Source organism: Polypterus senegalus, chromosome 13, assembly GCF_016835505.1.
Source record: "Polypterus senegalus isolate Bchr_013 chromosome 13, ASM1683550v1, whole genome shotgun sequence".
In the NCBI taxonomy this organism is placed as follows: domain Eukaryota; kingdom Metazoa; phylum Chordata; class Cladistia; order Polypteriformes; family Polypteridae; genus Polypterus; species Polypterus senegalus.
In genome coordinates, this window is record NC_053166.1 from 159,446,544 (window position 1) to 159,467,519 (window position 20,976).

The window sequence follows — 20,976 nt, forward strand, 5'->3', positions numbered from 1 at the left end:
ATATATATATATATATATATATATATATATATATATATATATATATATATATATATATATATATATATATATATATATATATATATATATTACACCCAACTCTAATCTTCAAGTGGGAAACCAAACCCCCACCTTTTTTCTAAAATATATATATTTAACAGGAAAATGCAAAGAACAACCCCACTCTTCTGCTCTTAATGATTTGAGGAGCAAACCTGGGTGGTGGGCATGTTTGTGAGCTTTAGGAACAAAGCAGCTATGAGAAGGGAAGTGGGTTATTTATTTGCTTTGGTACCACTTTGGTACCACTTTGGTACTGAGGTTGGAAAGCTGGTATTGATACTGAAGTCACAGACTATGGACTGATCCAACACTAAAAAGGACACACTTGAAATGGTAGGGCCGTGAGAGACGGCCTGCAGAAGTAGCATGTTCCCCTGGTACACTGCGTGGCAGCAAGCCTGTCTGTGGTGCTGCACTAGTCTGGTATCTAGCATGGTGCACAAGAATTGTAGTTGTAGTATGTATTCTTATGTAGGGGTCTTGTCTTCATCTGCCTGACACAGGAGTGCATCCAAGGTGATACTGGTGATGTACCACATCCGGGTCTCACTTTAAAAGAAGCCAACCTCTTTCATCCTGGCGAGTTAAGGGTGCAGTGAGACAGAGGAAGAGAAGATAGGTAGTGGGTTATATTTAATTCAGTTGAATTATATTATAGTATTAAAACCTATTTAAATAAAGAAGAAAAAAAGGCTTATTTGAAACTTAAACACTGAGTGGTCACGTGTTGTATACACCTAAAGCACTTGCATTCTTGCTTGTATATTTTAGTTCTCCCGTTATGACTGTTACTGTGTTTTCTATTTTTTACTAAGTCATAAATTCCCTTTTAATTTGATTTATACACACTTGAGGAAAAAAGTTTTAGAAGTCTTAAGTACTCTCTTTAGAGATTAAAATAGTGTTTTAGTTAGTTTATAAACAGAGCAAATGTTTTGTCTTTTCTGGTCTGGTACACCATAACTACTACTCTCGAGCAATAGACTTTTATGGCAGTTTTTAGAGTTCGAGTTAATCACTGAATGTACCGCAGGCTTTTTTTTCAGAATTTTAAGTAATTCCACAAAATACACCATACATGTTTGGAAACAACCTGTTAGATTACAGGGTTAAAATAAGCCTAAGCCTGTCCTGGCAGCAATGGGTCGAACATAGAAGCCCACTATCCGTGATGTGCCAACCCATTTAAGGGGCATCCTTGCACTTGCACACACACACTCACACTCACACATGTACACACTGGGTGAATATAAAGTGGCCACTGAGAAAAGGCAACTCCAGGATGAAAGGGTTAAAGGGGGAGCTTCAAAGAAAAAGCCTTATCTGAAATTGAGAAATAAAAAAAAAAGGTTGAAGTGGACAAAAGAATGCAGTGGTCCATGACCCACAGTCTCCATTGTATGGCACCAGTGTGGGCAGGATACTTTTTTTAAATTTACATAAAATGTTTAACTTTAGAATGCAGTTTCACAAGGAAAATGCATGTATACCATGTTTGTGAAGAAATAATTTTGACTTGAAAAATACCAAATGTATCCTTTACCTGATGAGCCCAGATTGGTTTGGGGTGATGGAATTGGATGTACATGTGGGGTGCTCGGTGATGGGCTGGTGGCCCTTCTGAGTTGGTTTGTGACACTAACTTGAATTGTGTGAGCTCAGTAAGTGAACAGATGGATGGATGGACAGGGAGATGGAGCACAGATTAATGTAACTGGGTAGTAGAAAGAGTTCAGTTTCATACTTTGTGTTGTATGGTGAAGACCCTACCAGTAGGACACAATGCATGCTCTTAAGAGTTGAAAGGATTATAAAAATGCAAATTTAATATTAAGACCAAAACTAATTAAAAGAAAGTTTTATACAGAAAATCTGCTTAATAATCAAACATTACCTTGAAGTAGACCAATTGGCTGTGACCTTTAACAAGAAGGTACCTCAGTAATTCAGAACATCTTCAAAAATGAGGGTGAGTTTTAACGGGTTCTTTCCTTTTAATTAATGACATATTAGATTACTGAAAGTTGATGGCATGTAGGTTGGACGTCTATAAAGCACACATGTAGGCCTGGTTTAGTACCTTTGTAGTTGATTCAGTAGAAGCCCACTTTATTACTGCTGTTGTAGCCGTACTTGTTGAGGGTTTTCTAATAGTTCACAATGCAGCTACAAGAAAGGCATTCCAGCAGTCAGTTTAGAAAAATAAAACACCCCATAGTCCAAGTGTCTTTGATTTAGAAGTTTCAGTGAAATTTAAAGCAAACCGTTCCCACAAAAAATAAAATACGTTCTTGTCTATAGTGTTCTGTTTCAGGCTAAAGTGTCGAGGTTACTTCCCTTTTTAAGTGTCTGTTTTTATCACATACACGTTATCAAACATTCACGCTTGATATATGAACAGCCCTTAAGTTATATGTCCTTAATGCCATTCTGTCTAAAAGTTCAGGATTCTTTCTAGCCGTCTCTTCAGTCTGAGATTGTTCAGTTGTCTAAATACAGAAATATATCACGGAATTTAGAACATTCCATAAATTAACTCATGGTGGGGTAAACGGATCATCTGTGTGAAAGATACATTCCATTCAAATTAAGCAAAACTGAGATAGATTTACTATCAATAGTAACATAAGAGTTGGCTCTTGCTGTTATCATAAATCAGTTTGGATCTTATTCTGCACCATCAAGTATTTGTGTACACTACTGGTGAAAAGTTTTAGAACACCTCAGTTTTTTCAGTGTTTATCAAATGCTTGCAGTCTAATGTCCTAGTGTTTCATGAAATCAAGGCATAGAATAAATGAACAATTGCAAAAAATAGTCCGATATTTCCTTTTTTTTTTTCCAATGTTTGCTAACCTAAACTTTAAATTTAAACCTCTAATATTTTGTTGCTTACCTTTTTCACCATTTTAAGTCATTCTTTGCGTTTCAACTGATTACATTTGAAGAAAAACTGAGGTGTGTTAAAACTTCTGACCAGCAGTATATAATAATCATTTTTAGAGATTCTTGCCAAATTGGTTTGAAGTTTTATGTTTAAAAAATCCGTTGCTTTCAATACTGAATACATTCTGAGCCTCTTCTCTGCTTTGCGTGTACAAGCAGTCATTTTTTGATCTAGTACTGTATGGTTAGTCTGTTAGTGCCCTAAAGTCGTTTTTGGCTTCTTTGTGCTAATATGAGTTAGATTGGAAATTCAGCACTTCTCAAGGGCACAGTAGCGTAATGGGATGTGCTTGAGTATATCTGGACAAATCTTCTTGTACTTGTCCTTGGCGGGCTGTTGTGGTCTTTTCACCTTGTCATTGGTACTCATTTACACTGTTGTAGATTACAGGGCACAGACAGAAAGATCAGTAGAGTAGGTGGCAGTTTTCATTTGGCACTTTTAGGTGTAAAATGGAAAGTAGATTATTCCTATTTAAACACGGGGCTTCACAAAAACTATTTCTTTTAATTTTGACATACTAAAAGCAAATACTGCTTTGTATCTCTATTTTACTTTCATGTGTTTCCCTCCTTCAAAGCATTCAGAAGATGTGACAGGAAAGATAACGTGGCAGGGTGGCAGTCTGTGAGATTGCACTTCTAATCTGAAAGAGGCCCCTGAAAACCCTGACTGCTGAAATTGCCAGCACTTCCACTGCGATTGGTTTCAGTTGTGTAATTTAAGCCACTTTTCATGCCCCCTGATTTGACGTAGTTAATGTTTTATAAAACTTTACAAAAATCATGAACTGTTTTGACTTCACAGTAACCAAGCTACCATTTTCTTTTCAAGTCAGCCTAATCCATTGAATCTATTTTAGATTTAATACATTGATTATTGGTTTTATGTTTCTGACGTAGAGCTCTGTAATACTCTCCTTTGTTTGTCTTTGTGTAGGTATTTAGAAATTGTACCTAATTCCCCCCTCAGTGCTCTGAGCCTGCACTCAGTTATGGGAACTATAATAAATGAATGGAGTTGAAAACGGGGTGGCTTAGTTGGTGAGATGTCTTTGTCTATGTCCCTCTTGAGTTTCAGCTGTAGACATATTTCAGAAATGTGCTGCTGTCAACATTGTGACTTGTATGTAGATTTGGATAATGGCTGCAACATGTTGCTTAAATAAGTGTAAAGGAAGATCTGTTTCCTAAAGTTTCTTTTTGTTCATTTGTGGGGCACTCTTTCCTGTCTGTCCCTCTAGAGACAAAGGCACACCAGCGATTGTCAATCAAACATCTGACGCCACCTTCCAGGAGCAGGCTGGTATTGGAATGGATGGAGCCATTTCTGGGTGTTGAGGCAGGGTTAGGTACTCTCGTTGGGTCTCCTTTAGGAGGAAGCAGAAGACCACGATAACATTAATGCCCAATCTGATCCCTCGTTGGGTCTCCATTAGGAGGAAGCAGAAGACAATGATGATAACATTAACGCCCCCACTGATCCCTGGCTGGAAGCTCTTACCTCACCAAAGCCAGGAAGATGGTCCCCAGGCAAATATGTGCAACAGCATAAAATCTTTGTGAACAAATCAGCATCCTTTTCACACCTTAAGCAAAATAACTCCCAGTCCAGAACCGTCATCTGTTGACCAAAAATGTACAGTGGAACCTCGGGTCACGAACGTCTCGACCACGTACAAATCGGGTTACGACCAAAAAGTTTGCCAAACTTTTGCATCTGTTCGCGACCACACACTCGGGTGACGAACAAGCCAGTTTCCCTTCTGGTTCGCATGTGCCACTGATCTCCGCACGTGTTCAGTCTCTCCCTGTGCAGCGAGTGAGAGAGAGGGGGCTGGCCGCATAAGGCCGAGAAGGCAGTTAAAGAATGCACCGGGTTTGAGTTTAAAGAGTTTGATTCGAGGCATTGTTTTAACTTCGTATTTAATGAAGACTTTTCTATTGGATTTTAACCTCCACTTCACTTCTGTTTACAGCGATCGGTTCATAGTGAGCATTGTGGCAATGTTACTTTTCTTGGTTGTTTATTAAATTACAGATTTTTCATATGTTCATGTTTTTCCCTGTTCCTAAAACTCATTTAAAAAAAAAAAAAAAAAAGTGTTTACAGTGAGCGGTTCATAAGGCTATAGCGTGAATTCTTGCAATGTTACTTTTCTCTGTTCAAGGTTTTCTCAGTGTTATTCAATGTTTTTACATTTAGTTTACTATTACGCTGTGCATTCTATGGTATAAGTAACTATTTTTGTGCTTAAAAATCTTCAAGAAATATATTTACATACAGTTTGTATGGTCTGGAACGGATTAATTGTATTTACATACAATCCTATGGTGGAAATTACTTCGGGTCACGACCAAATCGGGCTACGACCAGAGTTTTGGAACGAATTAGTCGTGGCCCGAGGTTCCACTGTACTTCATTAAGTGACAAGAATAGATGCAGAAATGATTAAATGTCCTTGCTGTAATGTGAAAATGAATATAATCTGACCGGTGCTTTCTCCGGGGATTGTGCCTGCCTTGCAGCCTATGATTGCTGAGATGAGCCACAGCTGCCCCATGCCCCTGTCCTGGATAAGTAGGTTGGGAAGGTGAATGAATAATCCATTGAGCATAGCCAATTTTGTTAGACTAATCAATACCTCTTTTTACAATTGTATACTACATACAGTAGTTGTATGATCATTAGAGATGAATTTGTAAGATGGCCTTGTTAATATTAATTGTCATCAGTTCCTGAAAACAGTCATTTAAATTTTAGAAGAAGGTAAAGGAAATTGGCAGCTCAAAAATATTTCTTTTGTCTTCCAGCTGCTGAATCTCCATCACAGGAACAACCAGTCTCATGTGGCGGTAAGTCCACCTCTACCATGTTCTTGAATGGGGAAACATCTGCAACTGTTGTGAGGCATCTGATTATTAAAGGAACTCAATTGTTCAATAGTTCTGATGTTAAAGATTGCACAGACGACGTCTTAGGTAACCTTCAAGAGTGAATAATGACTTGGTTATTTTTCAGTAGCTGCTTGTTCTTAACGTTTTAATAATTCACTAACAGTAATGTTTATTTATTGATGCACTTTGTCATTTTTGACTAAAGTGAGTATTTCTCATTTCAAGTTGCTATTACCTTTATTATTTATGCGAGAAGGAGAAAGCGAAAGTGTTTGGAAATTACTGCCTGTGTGCAAAAACTGGAAATCTAACCCCTACAATAATAAATCTGGAAAAATTAACTAAATGAAAAGGCTATGAGGTTGCTTTATGCCTGTAAAATCTAGTAATGTGGCACCTCATGATATTAACACACAACAATAGCTTATTGTGCCAGCACACTACCATGAAGGATTTTTTTTAAACATTTTAATGAGAAAAGATGTATTCAAAGCCTTACAAAGGGAGAAGTACCGAGAAGATTGCCATAGTGTTACCAAAACAAGAATCGGAAATCATAGTCCGAGATTCAGCTACAAGTCGAGACCGAAAATGTAGTTTAGAAGGGTTGTTTTAAGCAAAAGGCTGATCGACAAAAAAGTTGTTGGGATTCAAAAGCTTGGATGAGGAAGTGCCGAAAATGATGACCGTGAACCGCTTATAATGACGGGTTTAAAGGCTTCAAGGGCAAAAGCTTTGACAGCACAGAGTTGTTCTAACAAAGGGATGACCAAAATTGTGGCAAAAGTGTTAAAAACACAATTCACAGCAACAAAAATAAGTTTTCAATCGCAAAATAAATGAGAGATTTAGAATCTAAGGCATCAGAAACCCTGAAAAATGAGCACTTAACGTTGTAAATTGACAAATAAAACCACATTAAAATGAATAATGAACACATTATCTCACATCATCACTGCTGTACTATTCCCAGTCTCACTTACACAATGTTGTAATCTGTTCCATATTCCCACTATCCTTTGTGTGAAGAAGTACTTCCTGGGCTCTATTTTGAATGTACTTTCCCTTAAATGTGTATATTTTTATGTTACCCCGTGTAGTTTGTAGAGATGGCTGAGAAACCTTTTTTGTTTCATGGGGAATTGAGATAATAAGCTTTTTGGTAGAATGGGGAGTCCAACCTTGGACCACAGCAAACAGTATAAAAACATCCATAAATAATATGACATTACTCAAGTCTCTGTCATATAATCAGCATTTTAGGTCGTTTATTTGTATTCTCACAACAGGGAAAAGCAATTTTTGCTAAAATATGTACCTCAATACAAGAATAAGTGTCTGTGTGGCTGTATGTATGTCTGTCCAATTGCTATGTCTCTTGTTGTTCCAATAAATGAAACATCACTAACATTTTTAGAAATAAAATGCATTGCCTTTGTTGTTCCAACAGATGGTGCATCACAGTCATTAACACTACTTTTTCAAATCCCAGACCATGCATATAAGAGACGTATGTATTGCATGGTGCACTGCAAGCATTCATACTGAGGTCTATGTTAATTACTTTGATTTTAACCTGTGTTAATTGGGTACCTCAGCTAGTTATTAAATAAAATACTTCTGGAAAGTCGTTTGAATTGAACACCTGCTGCTTCACTAGTCAAGAGTCCTGTCTTCAGTTTTAAAACTAGACAGTTAATCAACACAAGTGGCAAGGTAAGAGGAGAGCTGATTTGAAGTACTCTGTAGTCCCTTTCATGCCTGACAGGCTACCCGCAGTGGCATGGCCACACTGAATTGCTAGTTAGCTTGTGCCATTTTTTTCTGTTTGTTCCATGTATTTTGTCTTATATCCCTTGTGTTGCACTGCTTGACATGTTTGCTTTTGCTGGTCTCTGCATCACTCTGAATTAGTCTTTTGTGAAAAATACTACATGTAAGCATTTGCTGGAGTAGAAGCAGAATAAGTTCATATTCAGAGTACAGGAGTGGGCAAAAGTAGGTTTACATTTGAGTATGTGAAACACAGTTTGTTGTATTTATCATTGCATTGCTTGGCATTGGCAGTTGCTTCAATGCATTTAGGGGTGTGGTCCTGGTCAAGACAATCTCCTGAACTCCAAACTGAATGTCAGAATGGCAAAGAAAGGTGATTTAAGCAATTTGGAGCGTGGCATGGTTGTTGGTGCCAGACGGGCCGGTCTGAGTATTTCACAATCTGCTCAGTTACTGGGATTTTCACGCACAACCATTTCTAGGGTTTACAAAGAATGGTGTGAAAAGGGAAAAACATCCAGTATGCGGCAGTCCTGTGGGCGAAAATGCCTTGTTGATGCTAGAGGTCAGAGGAGAATGAATGGGCCGACTGATTCAAGCTGATAGAAGAGCAACTTTGACTGAAATAACCACTCGTTACAACCGAGGTATGCAGCAAAGCATTTGTGAAGCCACAACACGCACAACCTTGAGGCGGATGGGCTACAACAGCAGAAGACCCCACCAGGTACCACTCGCCTCCACTACAAATAGGAAAAAGAGGCTACAATTTACACAGAGTCCGAATCTGGTGTAAACAGAATGAGAACATGGATCCATCATGCCTTGTTACCACTGTGCAGGCTGGTGGTGGTGGTGTAATGGTGTGGGGGATGTTTTCTTGGCACACTTTAGGCCCCTTAGTGTCAATTGGGCATCGTATAAATGCCACGGGCTACCTGAGCATTGTTTCTGACCATGTCCATCCCTTCATGACCACCATGTACCCATCCTCTGATGGCTACTTCCAGCAGGATAATGCACCATGTCACAAAGCTCGAATCATTTCAAATTGGTTTCTTGAACATGCCAATGAGTTTACTGTACTAAAATGGCCCCCACAGTCACCAGATCTCAACCCAATAGAGCATCTTTGGGATGTGGTGGAATGGGAGCTTCGTGCCCTGGATGTGCATCCCACAAATCTCCATCAACTGCAAGATGCTATCCTATCAATATGGGCCAACATTTCTAAAGAATGATTTCAGCACCTTGTTGCATCAGTGCCACGTAGAATTAAGGCAGTTCTGAAGGCGAAAGGGGGTCAAACACCGGATTAGTATGGTGGTCCTAATAACCCTTTAGGTGAGTGTGTATCACTGTTAGTTGATTATTCTGCTGCACTATCTGTTCCAATAGAGTCCAGCTACAGAAGAGACCGATTCATCGACCTGAGACATTCTGAGACCCGTAAGCAGGTGTCACTGTCGGGCATCTCCTTTGACTCCGCCCACTTTCCAGAAGGTTTTTCCCGTTTTTCCACGGCATTGATGCATATATTACATGTACCTCTTAGTTTCTGCTCTCAGACCAGTGGACTTGGTAGTTTATCTATTAAACCTCCAAACTATTGAGGTCTGTCAGTTCTGCATCCGAAGCAACACCGCGGAATGTATGTCTTTTGTTATAGTTTATATATATATATATATATATATATATATATATATATATATATATATATATATATATATATATATATATATATATATAGACATATATATATATATATATATATATATATATATATATATATATATATATATATAGACATATATACATATATAGACATACACACACATACAGTGGTGTGATAAACTAACTATTTGCCCCCTTCTGATCATCAAACACATTTAACCATTAGTCAAATATAACACAAGTAAATACAAAATGCAGTTTTTAAATGATGGTTTTTATTATTTAGGGAGAAAAAAATCCAAACCTACATGGCCCTGTGTGAAAAGTAATTGCCCCCTGAACCTAATAACTGGTTGGGCCACCCTTAGCAGCAATAACTGCAATCAAGCGTTTGCGATAACCTGCAATGAGTCTCTTACAGCTCTGGAGGAATTTTGGCCCACTCATCTTTGCAGAATTGTTGTAATTCAGCTTTATTTGAGGGTTTTCTAGCATGAACCGCCTTTTTAAGGTCATGCCATAGCATCTCAATTGGATTCAGGTCAGGACTTTGACTAGGCCACTCCAAAGTCTTCATTTTGTTTTTCTTCAGCCATTCAGAGGTGGATTTGCTGGTGTGTTTTGGGTCATTGTCCTGTTGCAGCACCCAAGATCGCTTCAGCTTGAGTTTGAACAGATGGCGGACATTCTCCTTCAGGATTTTTGGTAGACAGTAGAATTCATGGTTCCATCTATCACAGCAAGCCTTCCAGGTCCTGAAGCAGCAAAACAACCCCAGACCATCACACTACCACCACCATATTTTACTGTTGGTATGATGTTCTTTTTCTGAAATGCTGTGTTCCTTTTACGCCAGATGTAACGGGACATTTGCCTTCCAAAAAGTTCAACCTTTGTCTCATCAGTCCACAAGGTATTTTCCCAAAAGTCTTGGCAATCATTGAGATGTTTCTTAGCAAAATTGAGACGAGCCCTAATGTTCTTTTTTCTTAACAGTGGTTTGCGTCTTGGAAATCTGCCATGCAGGCCATTTTTGCCCAGTCTCTTTCTTATGGTGGAGTCGTGAACACTGACCTTAATTGAGGCAAGTGAGGCCTGCAGTTCTTTAGGCGTTGTCCTGGGGTCTTTGTGACCTCTCGGATGAGTCGTCTCTGCGCTCTTGGGGTAATTTTGGTCGGCCGGCCACTCCTGGGAAGGTTCACCACTGTTCCATGTTTTTGCCATTTGTGGATAATGGCTCTCACTGTGGTTCGCTGGAGTCCCAAAGCTTTAGAAATGGCTTTATAACCTTTACCAGACTGATAGATCTCAATTACTTCTGTTCTCATTTGTTCCTGAATTTCTTTGGATCTTGGCATGATGTCTAGCTTTTGAGGTGCTTTTGGTCTACTTCTCTGTGTCAGGCAGCTCCTATTGAAGTGATTTCTTGATTGAAACAGGTGTGGCAGTAATCAGGAAATTGAACTCAGGTGTGATACACCACAGTTAGGTGATTTTTGAACAAGGGGGCAATTACTTTTTCACACAGGGCCATGTAGGTTTGGATTTTTTCTCCCTAAATAATAAAACCATCATTTAAAAACTGCATTTTGTTTTACTTGTGTTATATTTGACTAATGGTTAAATGTGTTTGATGATCAGAAACATTTTGTGTGACAAACATGCAAAAGAATAAGAAATCAGGAAGGGGGCAAAGAGTTTTTCACACCACATATATGTTGTCATAAGTCAGCTTTTTTATGTGTAAAAATAAAATGAGTCAGTTTTCTAGGTAAAGTAACATTAAAAGTGTCCACTGAATCCAATTAGTAAATTATACAATTGCACAGGTACAGAAGAGGTAAAAATAAACATTGTGTTTCTCACATGAATACAAAATGGTTCCGGGCCTCATAGTGTTTGAAATGTTCGGTTCTGTTCGAGGCCTAAAACTGTCCCGACTGTAGCTGGATACTTCTCTATCTTTTGGATGTGTTTATGTTCGGTATATTGGTATTTATTTATTTTTAAAAATTTTAACCCATCTTGGGACTTAGATTTATTATTGCACCAGTCTTGTAAATGCAGTATTCAATTTGTTTTCTTACACCCAAAGCCATTCTCAAATACACACAAACATAGCTTATGTTTTGTAGTTTTTCTTTTGTTTTTTTTGTGAAAATGTTAGAGTTGTGTGTTCTCATAGGTTTGTTGTGTTTTGCTTGAAATTATCCATTCTTTCATTTTCTTATCCACTTCACTTCCAAGACAGGCGCTAACCCCAGCCATTGTGTTAGTGCTTCACAGGGTGCACACCCATACTCTCACACATTAGGTCTTAGTGTAGAGCAGCCATTTCTGTAACACACACGTCTACCCAGGGGAAAATCCAGGGAGACAGTGGGAGGAATGTTTAAAGTCCACAGTGTCAGGTCAGGGTTAACTGTTTTACTAGCATGCAGCTGGCAAAAGAGTGAATAAAGGTTTTTAATTTTCAGTCCCTATTCGCACAACATAGTAAACCAGATTAAGCCATAATGAGGAGTGAGAGTATATAAGATTGCAAAGAAGCCATTCAATAACTAGATAATGCTGAAATGAAGTTCTGTGCCTAGCCATCCATTCATCGTGGACAAGAGACCTGAAGAATGCATACAGACTCCACACAGTGACCCAAGCCGACAATGAAACGTTGATTCCTGTATGTTTGTTTCACCACAAAAAAATAGTCAAATTCTCATCACTCCTTCAAGGGTCTGAATACACAAGAAGTCACAACCAGCCTCTCGGTATACAAATGACATGTGCTGTATTAACACGTGAAAACTTTGTGAAATCTTTTTAGCAAAATTAGTGTTTGAAATGTTCCATCCATCCATTTTCCAACCCACTGAATCCGAACACAGGGTCACGGGGGGTCTGCTGAAGCCAATCCCAGCCAACACAGGGCACAAGGCAGGAACCAATCCTGGGCAGTGTGCCAACCCACCGCAGGACACACACAAACACACCAAGCACACACTAGGGCCAATTTAGAATCGCCAGTGCACCTGACCTTCATGTCTATGGACTGTGGGAGGAAACCCACGCAGACACGGGGAGAACATGCAAACTCCACGCAGGGAGGACACGGGAAGTGAACCCGGGTCTCCTAACTGCGAGGCAGCAGCGCTACCACTGCGCCACCGTGCCGCCCGTGTTTGAAATGCTGGTCCAATTTTAATCTATAGTATATCCTGGTAAAATATTGAAGTTGGAAAATATTTCCTATCAGTAAAAAAAATGTTGCACTGCACACACCATCCCAGGTGTTAAAATAATTCACTGAAAACAGTCCATTGTCACAGAGGAATGCTTTAACATTGTGTTTAGTTTTGTAGCCAGCAGCCGGATACTGAGCCTCTAAAGGCTTTAATGGTTTCTTCCTTAAGTTTTTTTCCCCTTGTTCTTCAGTGAATGTTTTTTGTTTGTGTATTTTTAAATTGCTCAAACAAAGGCTGAATTAAATAGCGGCCATCTTTCTCCCACCACCTTTCAGACTATGGCATAGACTTGTCTTATTTTGACATCACATTATGTCCACTTCTAAGTGTTTTCTAGTTTCTGACCTTTTTATTTGTTCCTTTTTTGAACAACATCATACTATAGTTTACCCTACTCCATAGTAGAGAAAAGTAATTTATTAATTTCAAGGAATATGTGCATGTTTAAGGAACTGTGGCATCCTACACTTACTCTTGTGCGACGGGTTCTAGAAGGAGGTCATCTAGCTTTAGCTGCCCATGAGACCCTCTGGTACAAAGTCTGGGAACAACAAGGGATGATTTAAGCACATTTCCATTAAGTAGAATGCCTAGTGAGGGCTGGGTGGTCTTTTGTCCTTGGAGCCCCTGCAGATATTTTTTTCTCCAGCTTAACTGAAGTGTGTTTATTTTTTCAGTCCTCCCAGCCATCAGATCTTTTCATATTCATCTCTGGAGACCAAAATTAATATATATATATATATATATATATATATATATATATATATATATATGGATGCTACTTTTTTCATGTCTGTCATAGAAGCTCGTATGGATTTATTTGGTTGCTTATACATTATTATTTTTTGTTGCAACTATCTCTTTGACATCTCCTAAAGTACTTTGAGCTACATTCTTTGTATGAAAATGTGCTATAGAAATGTTGTTACGGTGTCTATTGCAAAGGAGTATCTTTTTTTCCTCCAATTTTCAATTTTTCTTACAGACATTGAGGCAACATCTATGCTACTACGTTTTTGTTTAAAAACACAGATATTAGTCTCAGTTTTTCGCCTTCTCCCCACACTACCTCTGTTTTTAACCCCTAAAAGTGGAGCCTTTTGAAAATGTTTTTCAAAACTTTATATTTCTAAAAATGTTGTGACTATGTGGATGCCAAAAAACGGTGGCGTTTCGAAAATGCAGTCTAATTGCCTTCTGATTGGTTTGTGAGCATTTCGCAGCCTTCCCTGATATGATCCTGCTCAGTGTAATGTCTCATTCCCTGACTGGGCACGCTTCATGGAAGAAAACCACATTCCAACGTAGCGGCCACAGAGGAGGAGCTGCTGCTGTGTTGCTTACTTCTCTACATCTTAGTTGCGTTTTGGACTGTTTGAATGCTGCATACATAAGCAAAAGGCAAATAATTTAATAGTCACTACAATTTTATGATAAATCAATTTCTGTCCCGATCTGATTACGTACTGTAAATATGGCCAGCGATTGGTAGTTTTCCAAAGTGATGGTTATAAAGTTTTAACAACCCTGAATTAAACATTTCTAATTTATTGGCATCCCTTATTGAGCTATTTGGAAAACAGATATTTTTTTTTATTTTCTTAAGTATTGGAAATAGAAAAAAAAATTACATACATAGTTTGCATTCTGTTCCTGGGTTAGTTTCTGCACAGTGCCTGATGTGTCCTTGATAGGCCCTTGGCCTCTCAAAACCCTTAACTAAACAAAATTTGTTTCTCAAAGAAGAAAAAAAATATATTCAGGGAACATGGCGTGTCTGCAGGTGTCTAAGCTGTGGCTTGTCTCTTCTCTTCCCTCAGGTTTCGATAAAGTCACCAGCATGGAAATATGTGACACATCTGGTATGTAGCCTTACTAGAAACTGTGGTTCTGTGGTCATTCACTGTTGGCACATGATCATGGTAGTCACAATTGTAAAGTCAGGCCTGTGGGCACATTGACTGTTGCTTTAGGTTTTAACACCAAAGATTAAATTACCTTTTTTTCAAGTAGATGTTAATTCAGAGGTAGTGTAGCTAACTATAGTTTGTAAGATTCATTATTTTTGCTTTGCTTTTTTCAAGAAAAAAAAATTCTACTCATAGTGTGCATTTAGTTGTTTCTGCACATTACAACGTTAGAAACATTTACCTGAGAGGAGGCCATTCAGCCCAGTAAAGCTCATCAGTGCTGTCCACTTAACTCCTCCAGAATAACATCAAGTGGAGTTTCGAAGGTCCTTCATGTCGTTCTGTCTGTGATCTGCCGCCTCATGGTTTGTGTGTGTCTCACTGTTAGTTCTAATGTTTGTTTGATATTTGTGCGCAATCGTCTGTCAACTTAATAATAAACTATCTTAACTGATACTGAATTTCAGTGTAGAACTGTGGTAATCATTCATTTGAAATTCTTGCTCAATTTAATAGTGTGGGAAATCTTCCTACTTTTTCTAGGCAATTAAAAACACTTCAGTTTTTGTCAGTTTTGTCCCATTACAGTGTCATTTCAGAATTCACAAACTTTCCACTCCAATATTAATTTTTATTTCCAACTGGTTTTTCAAATTACAGCAACTCTGAAGTATGACCGTGCTTTCAGAAAGCATTCAGACACCTGAATACTTTTTAAGGGCACTCTGTGTGGTTTCTTTTTATATTATTTTTAGGTGGTTATTGCCATGCGTTTTTTAACTTCACCCGTTTGATAGGTAGACAGATACTTTATTAATCCCAAGGGGATATTCACATACTCCAGCAGCAGCATACTGATTAAGAGCAATATTAAATTAAAGAGTGATAAAAATGCAGGTACAGTAGACAATAACTTTGCATAAATTGTTGTCTGGTAGAAATGTTATAATCGATATTTAACCCACTTCCTATTGTCCAAATGACTTAGTCACTTCCGATGACAGTACGTGAATCAATCGTTCGTTTCACTAATTGATTGATTAATCCATGTTAATTAAGAAATGAAATTTTCATATGAAGAATAGTTCAAGATTTCACCAATAGATGGCGCTAGTAACAGATAGAAATATTAAAGTGTTAAAATATTGATTACAAAATTATACTAAAACAAATCCAAGACTAAAAAGTTGAAAAAAACAAAAATAAATATATATATATATATACTTTTTAAAAACCACGCATCTATTAAGATAAAAAGTGTAGCGCTTTTATTTTACAAATGTATGAGAGACTTAGTTTTGACTTTTTAGTACTCTTTTTAACTTAATATAAGCCTGGTTTTTAAAAAGTATTTTTATATATATATTATTTTAATATTTAAAAAAACATGATGTGTAGAACAAGGGGTTTCTGTAATAAAATGTTATCTGTAATATGGCATTGTAATGAAATTCTGATGTCAAAATAAATTTTATCAAATAGTGAAAACTGAGTCATGTTTGAAACTCCTGCCATATGCAGAGATACTCCAGTCAAGTTTCAGGACCCCGCTGGCATTTCCTGCTGTATTTTGAGCATTGTTCATTTTGATGTTGGGATACTGGCAAGTGGGCATTGTGTGGAGAGCAGAGCAGTGCATTTTGGTATCAGCATGGCAGCCTTTTCCTCGACTCGCCTCTGTTCTGTTCAGCTTACAGCATTGGAAATTCCTTTTTGTATAACTAGTATGGACAGTATTAATGCAGGCACACGTGCACACAAAGTTTGTTTCTGAATGTTAAATTTTGCATTTGTTTGAAGTAATCAAAATCGTACTCAAGTAATATTAATCCAAATACAGTCGTTCAAATATTTTAGACTTCCCTAACAGTTTTTCCCATTGGAGGATGCACTACATCCAGATACACACATTTTCAAACCACATGAACTGTGTTCCTTTTTGCTGAGATGATATTTAAACATTTTTTTCCTTTCCTTTATGATGAAGATTTTTTTAGTGGCGTGTCCAGCAATTAATTTGCTTATTTAATTACTCTGGAGTCATTAACAGTATGTGGCAGGTTAGTCAGGCTTACAGCTATTGTTGACAATATCTCAAGTTGTAACTGCTTGTGATGTAGAGGCTGTTTTGTGTACAGTCGATGAAGTGCTTAATTCATTTGACAAAGCAGCATTCATGCAACGATGCAGCAGGGAACCTGGTAATAGATTTAGACTTTTGTTTTTGGTTTATGGTTCTCGTGCTGTCAGTTTTTCAACCTCTTAAAAATATTTGCTGCTAAGATGATTACTGTAAACTCCTGTTCTCCAAAAATTGGCAAGGCATAGTAGTTTAAAAGAAATGCCTGAATGATTTGTAATTATGGAAGCTTGCCGTTAATGTTCTGAGCGTAATATGTAATACTTTCTGGAGTGGCGGGCTTCTTTTGACTGGTTTATGAGATTTGATTTTAGGTTTGAACACAAATAATGCTACTTTTAATTATGTAATCCTTTATCTTGAAACACTAATGATAGTGTTTAGAAAACAAGTGTCCGAGGCTTGAGGTGCCAGATCTACGAGTAGATTCTTTATTAGCGTAATTTTGTTTAATTTACCTTTCTTTAGCACCTTTGGAAAATGGTGAAGCAGAAATGACACAAGAAGAGTCATGGGAACAAAAAGAGGAGCCAAATGAGGCGGAACCAGGAGGCGGCCCTGCAGGAGACAGGGGACCTGTGGAAGAAGCAGCACAAGAAATGATGGAGGAGGAGGAAGAGGTTTCTGCACCCAAAGTAGCCATTGCACCACCAGATGCTCCTAAAAAGGAACACGTGAATGTAGTGTTCATTGGGCATGTTGGTAAGTAATGTGATGAGCAAGCAACATAATGCTTTGTTGGGCCATGTGTATTTTTAAACTTTTTAAAGACTGATTAAGAAATTAAAGATGTGTTTATCTAGTTTTAGAAAAAATGCAATTCACTCCCCTACTCTTTACTTAGAAAGTTTGTTAGGAAAGCTTATCTCAACTGTTGTAGGCTGCTCTTTTAATTCTTTGTCCGTTGCAGTTTTGCGATTACAAAATCATTTGTTACAGCGTGTACAAATTTGAGAAACTGTAATTCGACTTTTCAAGTATTTAGAATATCTCATTTAAATTAGTACACAGACTCTACATGACCCCTAGAAGACAATTCACTGTGGGCTGACTTCGGATCACTTCTGCTTTCTAATGTCTAATGCCCCACTGTTGCTGCCCTTTGGCATACAGTGGATACTGTTAGGTCTTCCATCTTCTCAACAGATATACCTCTGTTACTTTAGATTTTTTTTATTACTACACCATACCTCCTATTGCTCAATTATATGCAACAAAAACAGTTTTCACTTGGAACAGTTGCTGCCAAATCAGATCTGGCCTCATGTTGGAAATCACAAGATTCTCTTTCTGTTATGCGTGGAAGGCGTATTTCTTTAATCTCAACCGATTAGAGCTGGTTTGATTAGGGGGGCATCTAGGACCAGTAATAACAAATGGTAGCAATTGGCATATATAGTACAGCACTAAATATGTGGTCATCCATTTGTTATGAGAGATGTGTCTCCTGGGTCAGTGGTACGTTTCTCTTCTCTTCTCTTCTCCCTTGGTCAGATGCGGTGCCTTGTTCCTCATACAAATATGGGAATACAGTAGTTTGGGGAAAAAAACATAGGGTGGAGGTTGTAGGGCTTCAGAAAGGTCATTTTATTTATCCTTTTTACATTCTCATAAATATCATTTGGTTAATTGTTATCGTATAGTTGTATTTAACTGGATATCAATAAACACTTGATCACAAAAAGGCACTTTCAAATTATTTTTTAGGTTACTTTTTAATACATGCGTTAACCTAATATTCATCCATGTACTCATCCAATTCCAGAACCCTGTTAATCCAGTAACCTGTCCTGATAATATAAGGAGAAAGGCAGAAATCCACCGTAATAATACAAGGAGAAAGGCAGAAATCCACCGTAGACAGGGTGTCTGCGTATGTGTTTATGTGTATGGATGTACAATTTGTTCAATTTTTATTTTTTTATCTTCAAACCTTCAGTACAAGTTCAACACAATTTTGGCACATTTGTGTAAAAGTGATGCTACAGTGAAAGGCAGCTGTGGAGTGAGATTTTGAGGTAGACTGGGTTTTAAAAACGTGCAAATGGCCTGGTAAATGTCCACTTGAAGCACATCAGTCCAGTGTTGCTAAAGCTGTTGAAGGCGTCTGAAATTCCCACTGACGAGGTGTGCAGCAGCTTCATGTCAGTTTGTGTTAGATAGACACGGATTCACAATATCAGGACAATGAAAATGCTTGGATTTCCTGCATTCTTTCCCAACTGTATCTGTTTCCACTCCCTTAGGGAAGTTTCACAATTGTACATGATAATTTAACTTTGCTTCATTACGGTGCCATTAAATAATCGCATCTCATTCCTATATACCTTTTAACTTCTTTTACATCTTACAAAAATATATGCCTTCAGTGCCAATGAGGCCCTGTTAGACATCAGAATGGTGGAAAGCTTGCGGAGGTTCTGCCACAGTGCATTTCCCCTTAACCTGAACTTTATGTCAGCATCTTTAGCCCTATTCATCATGTATTGTAAGCATCAGAATTTCCATTCATCCTTCAAACTACTACTGTGTTTTCATCCCCTTTTTTATTTTAAAAACAAACAAATGAAAGCCTTTTTACCTTTGACATTACAGCTTTTATGAACTTGCTTCCATCATCCCCTGCACTGGAGAGTTTTTTTATCAAACCTTTGTTAAATGTACATCCCACACAGCCATTCACTCCTCTTTTTCCACATCTTCTTCTTTTGCTGAAAAAAAGGTTGCTTGATCACACGTTCCTTTGTAAAACTGAAATGAGCATTTTCCCTTTTCAGTCTGTTTAAACGTGTAATGTTCTTTTCCATATCAAGTGAGGTGTTGAGGTGCACATTGTCAAATGGAAGTTCCGTAACCCACAGACAGGATATGTTTGTCTGTCATTTTTTTTTTTAAACACAAGAACTTGGATAGTCTCTTCTGCATGTTTCTGCTAACATCCCATTTGTTGTTCTCATTTAGAAGCCTCATGCACTTGTTGCAGGTGTTCTTAATCCTCACTGTTGACCATCATTTTGCCATTTTCAAGCAGTTTACACCTGCTTCCTTTTGGTTTTTATCACATGAATCTTACACCAAATTGCCACTTTCATTTTGCTGCCTTTATTGTTTCATATAGAAGATGCATCTAGATAGGAAATGCCAATGCCACCAATTATTTAATAATAAATACATAAAGAATGCAGTGCATTGTGTACCCAGTTGACCAAACCTTACCCTTAAGTCCATCATGAACAACTTGAACATTAAGTGTTGTAAAGTCCTTAGACCTTTAATAGAGCTTTGATTATCACTTTACAATTTTTTCATAAGTTTAACTTCCTGAAAAAGTTTTGTTAATTATGATAAACCACTCCAAGCCAAACAAAAAAAAAACATTTCAGATTGACTTTACCGCATAGGAATTTGGGGAAACATGAAATGAACTTTGATTGAATTTAGGGTGTTAAATCACTTACTGATGCTAACACGTTGTATTAGTTTAATACAGCAGAAAATGTTTTGCTGCTGATTTTTGGTCCAACTCTGCATCTGACGTTTCTCCATTCAGTGTCCCAGCAGTAGTCTGCCAGCAGTGATAGATTCCACTTGCCCTGATGCAGTTTTTCCATTTCTGCAGTGTCCTGGTGAAATCGTTCAACATGTTCATCATTGACTACTCCAAGATTAGCAGGGAAGAAGTCCAAGTGTGAATGCAGAAAGTGAATCTTTAGCATTTCATGGTTTGATCTCCTTAAAGCAAATTGTCAACCGGATGGACTTAGTTTGGTAACCTGAAGTCATCAAGAAAACTCTCAGTACCAAGGCCTACCATGCAATTTCTGCCAACCCTTACTATCAGATCTTTGAACTGCTTGTCATTGATGACATGTCTGATTTGTGCACCAACAAAAATGCCTTTGTTAATCTTGTAATCAATTATTCATAGAGACATCTGTCTCAGTTATCAAAATTCACCTTCATATCTTTCACATAGTATATTAGTTTGTTTTATATGGAGAGGAGGCAAAAAAATCTTTTTTTTTTTTTTTCCATTGACAAGTGGTTTTGTGCCTCGCTTGACTGCCCTGCAGCAACCAGTTTGTTTTTATGTAATGAGACAATTTATCACATCTGTCCCATTCATAGTACTTTGTGTACCTGAGCTATCCTGTCACAACTTTTAGATTACCGGAGATGTTCCAGTTGTAATTGTACTGAATGTGTATACTTAACAATATGAGAGAAAATCGCAGAGATAAGTGATTGCAAAAAAACTGTGATAGAAAAATGTAAATGTGATTTTTGTGCTCAGTTGACCAAAGATCATGCAATACACCCAAAGGTG

The 20,976-nt window shown here is 37.8% G+C and overlaps 1 protein-coding gene across 2 annotated transcripts in view; it reads left to right on the forward strand.

Moving 5' to 3' along the window:
* Positions 1-20,976, forward strand: part of gspt1 (G1 to S phase transition 1) — a 59,210-nt gene that overhangs the window by 14,856 nt on the left and 23,378 nt on the right. Inside the window, exons 2-4 of one of the 2 annotated variants that reach the window (XM_039774166.1) lie at positions 5,824-5,865; positions 14,420-14,461; positions 17,118-17,351. In XM_039774166.1, coding sequence (XP_039630100.1) covers positions 5,824-5,865; positions 14,420-14,461; positions 17,118-17,351 — 318 coding nt within the window. The remainder of the gene's footprint in view (positions 1-5,823; positions 5,866-14,419; positions 14,462-17,117; positions 17,352-20,976) is intronic. The other variant, XM_039774167.1, reaches the window with a different exon arrangement.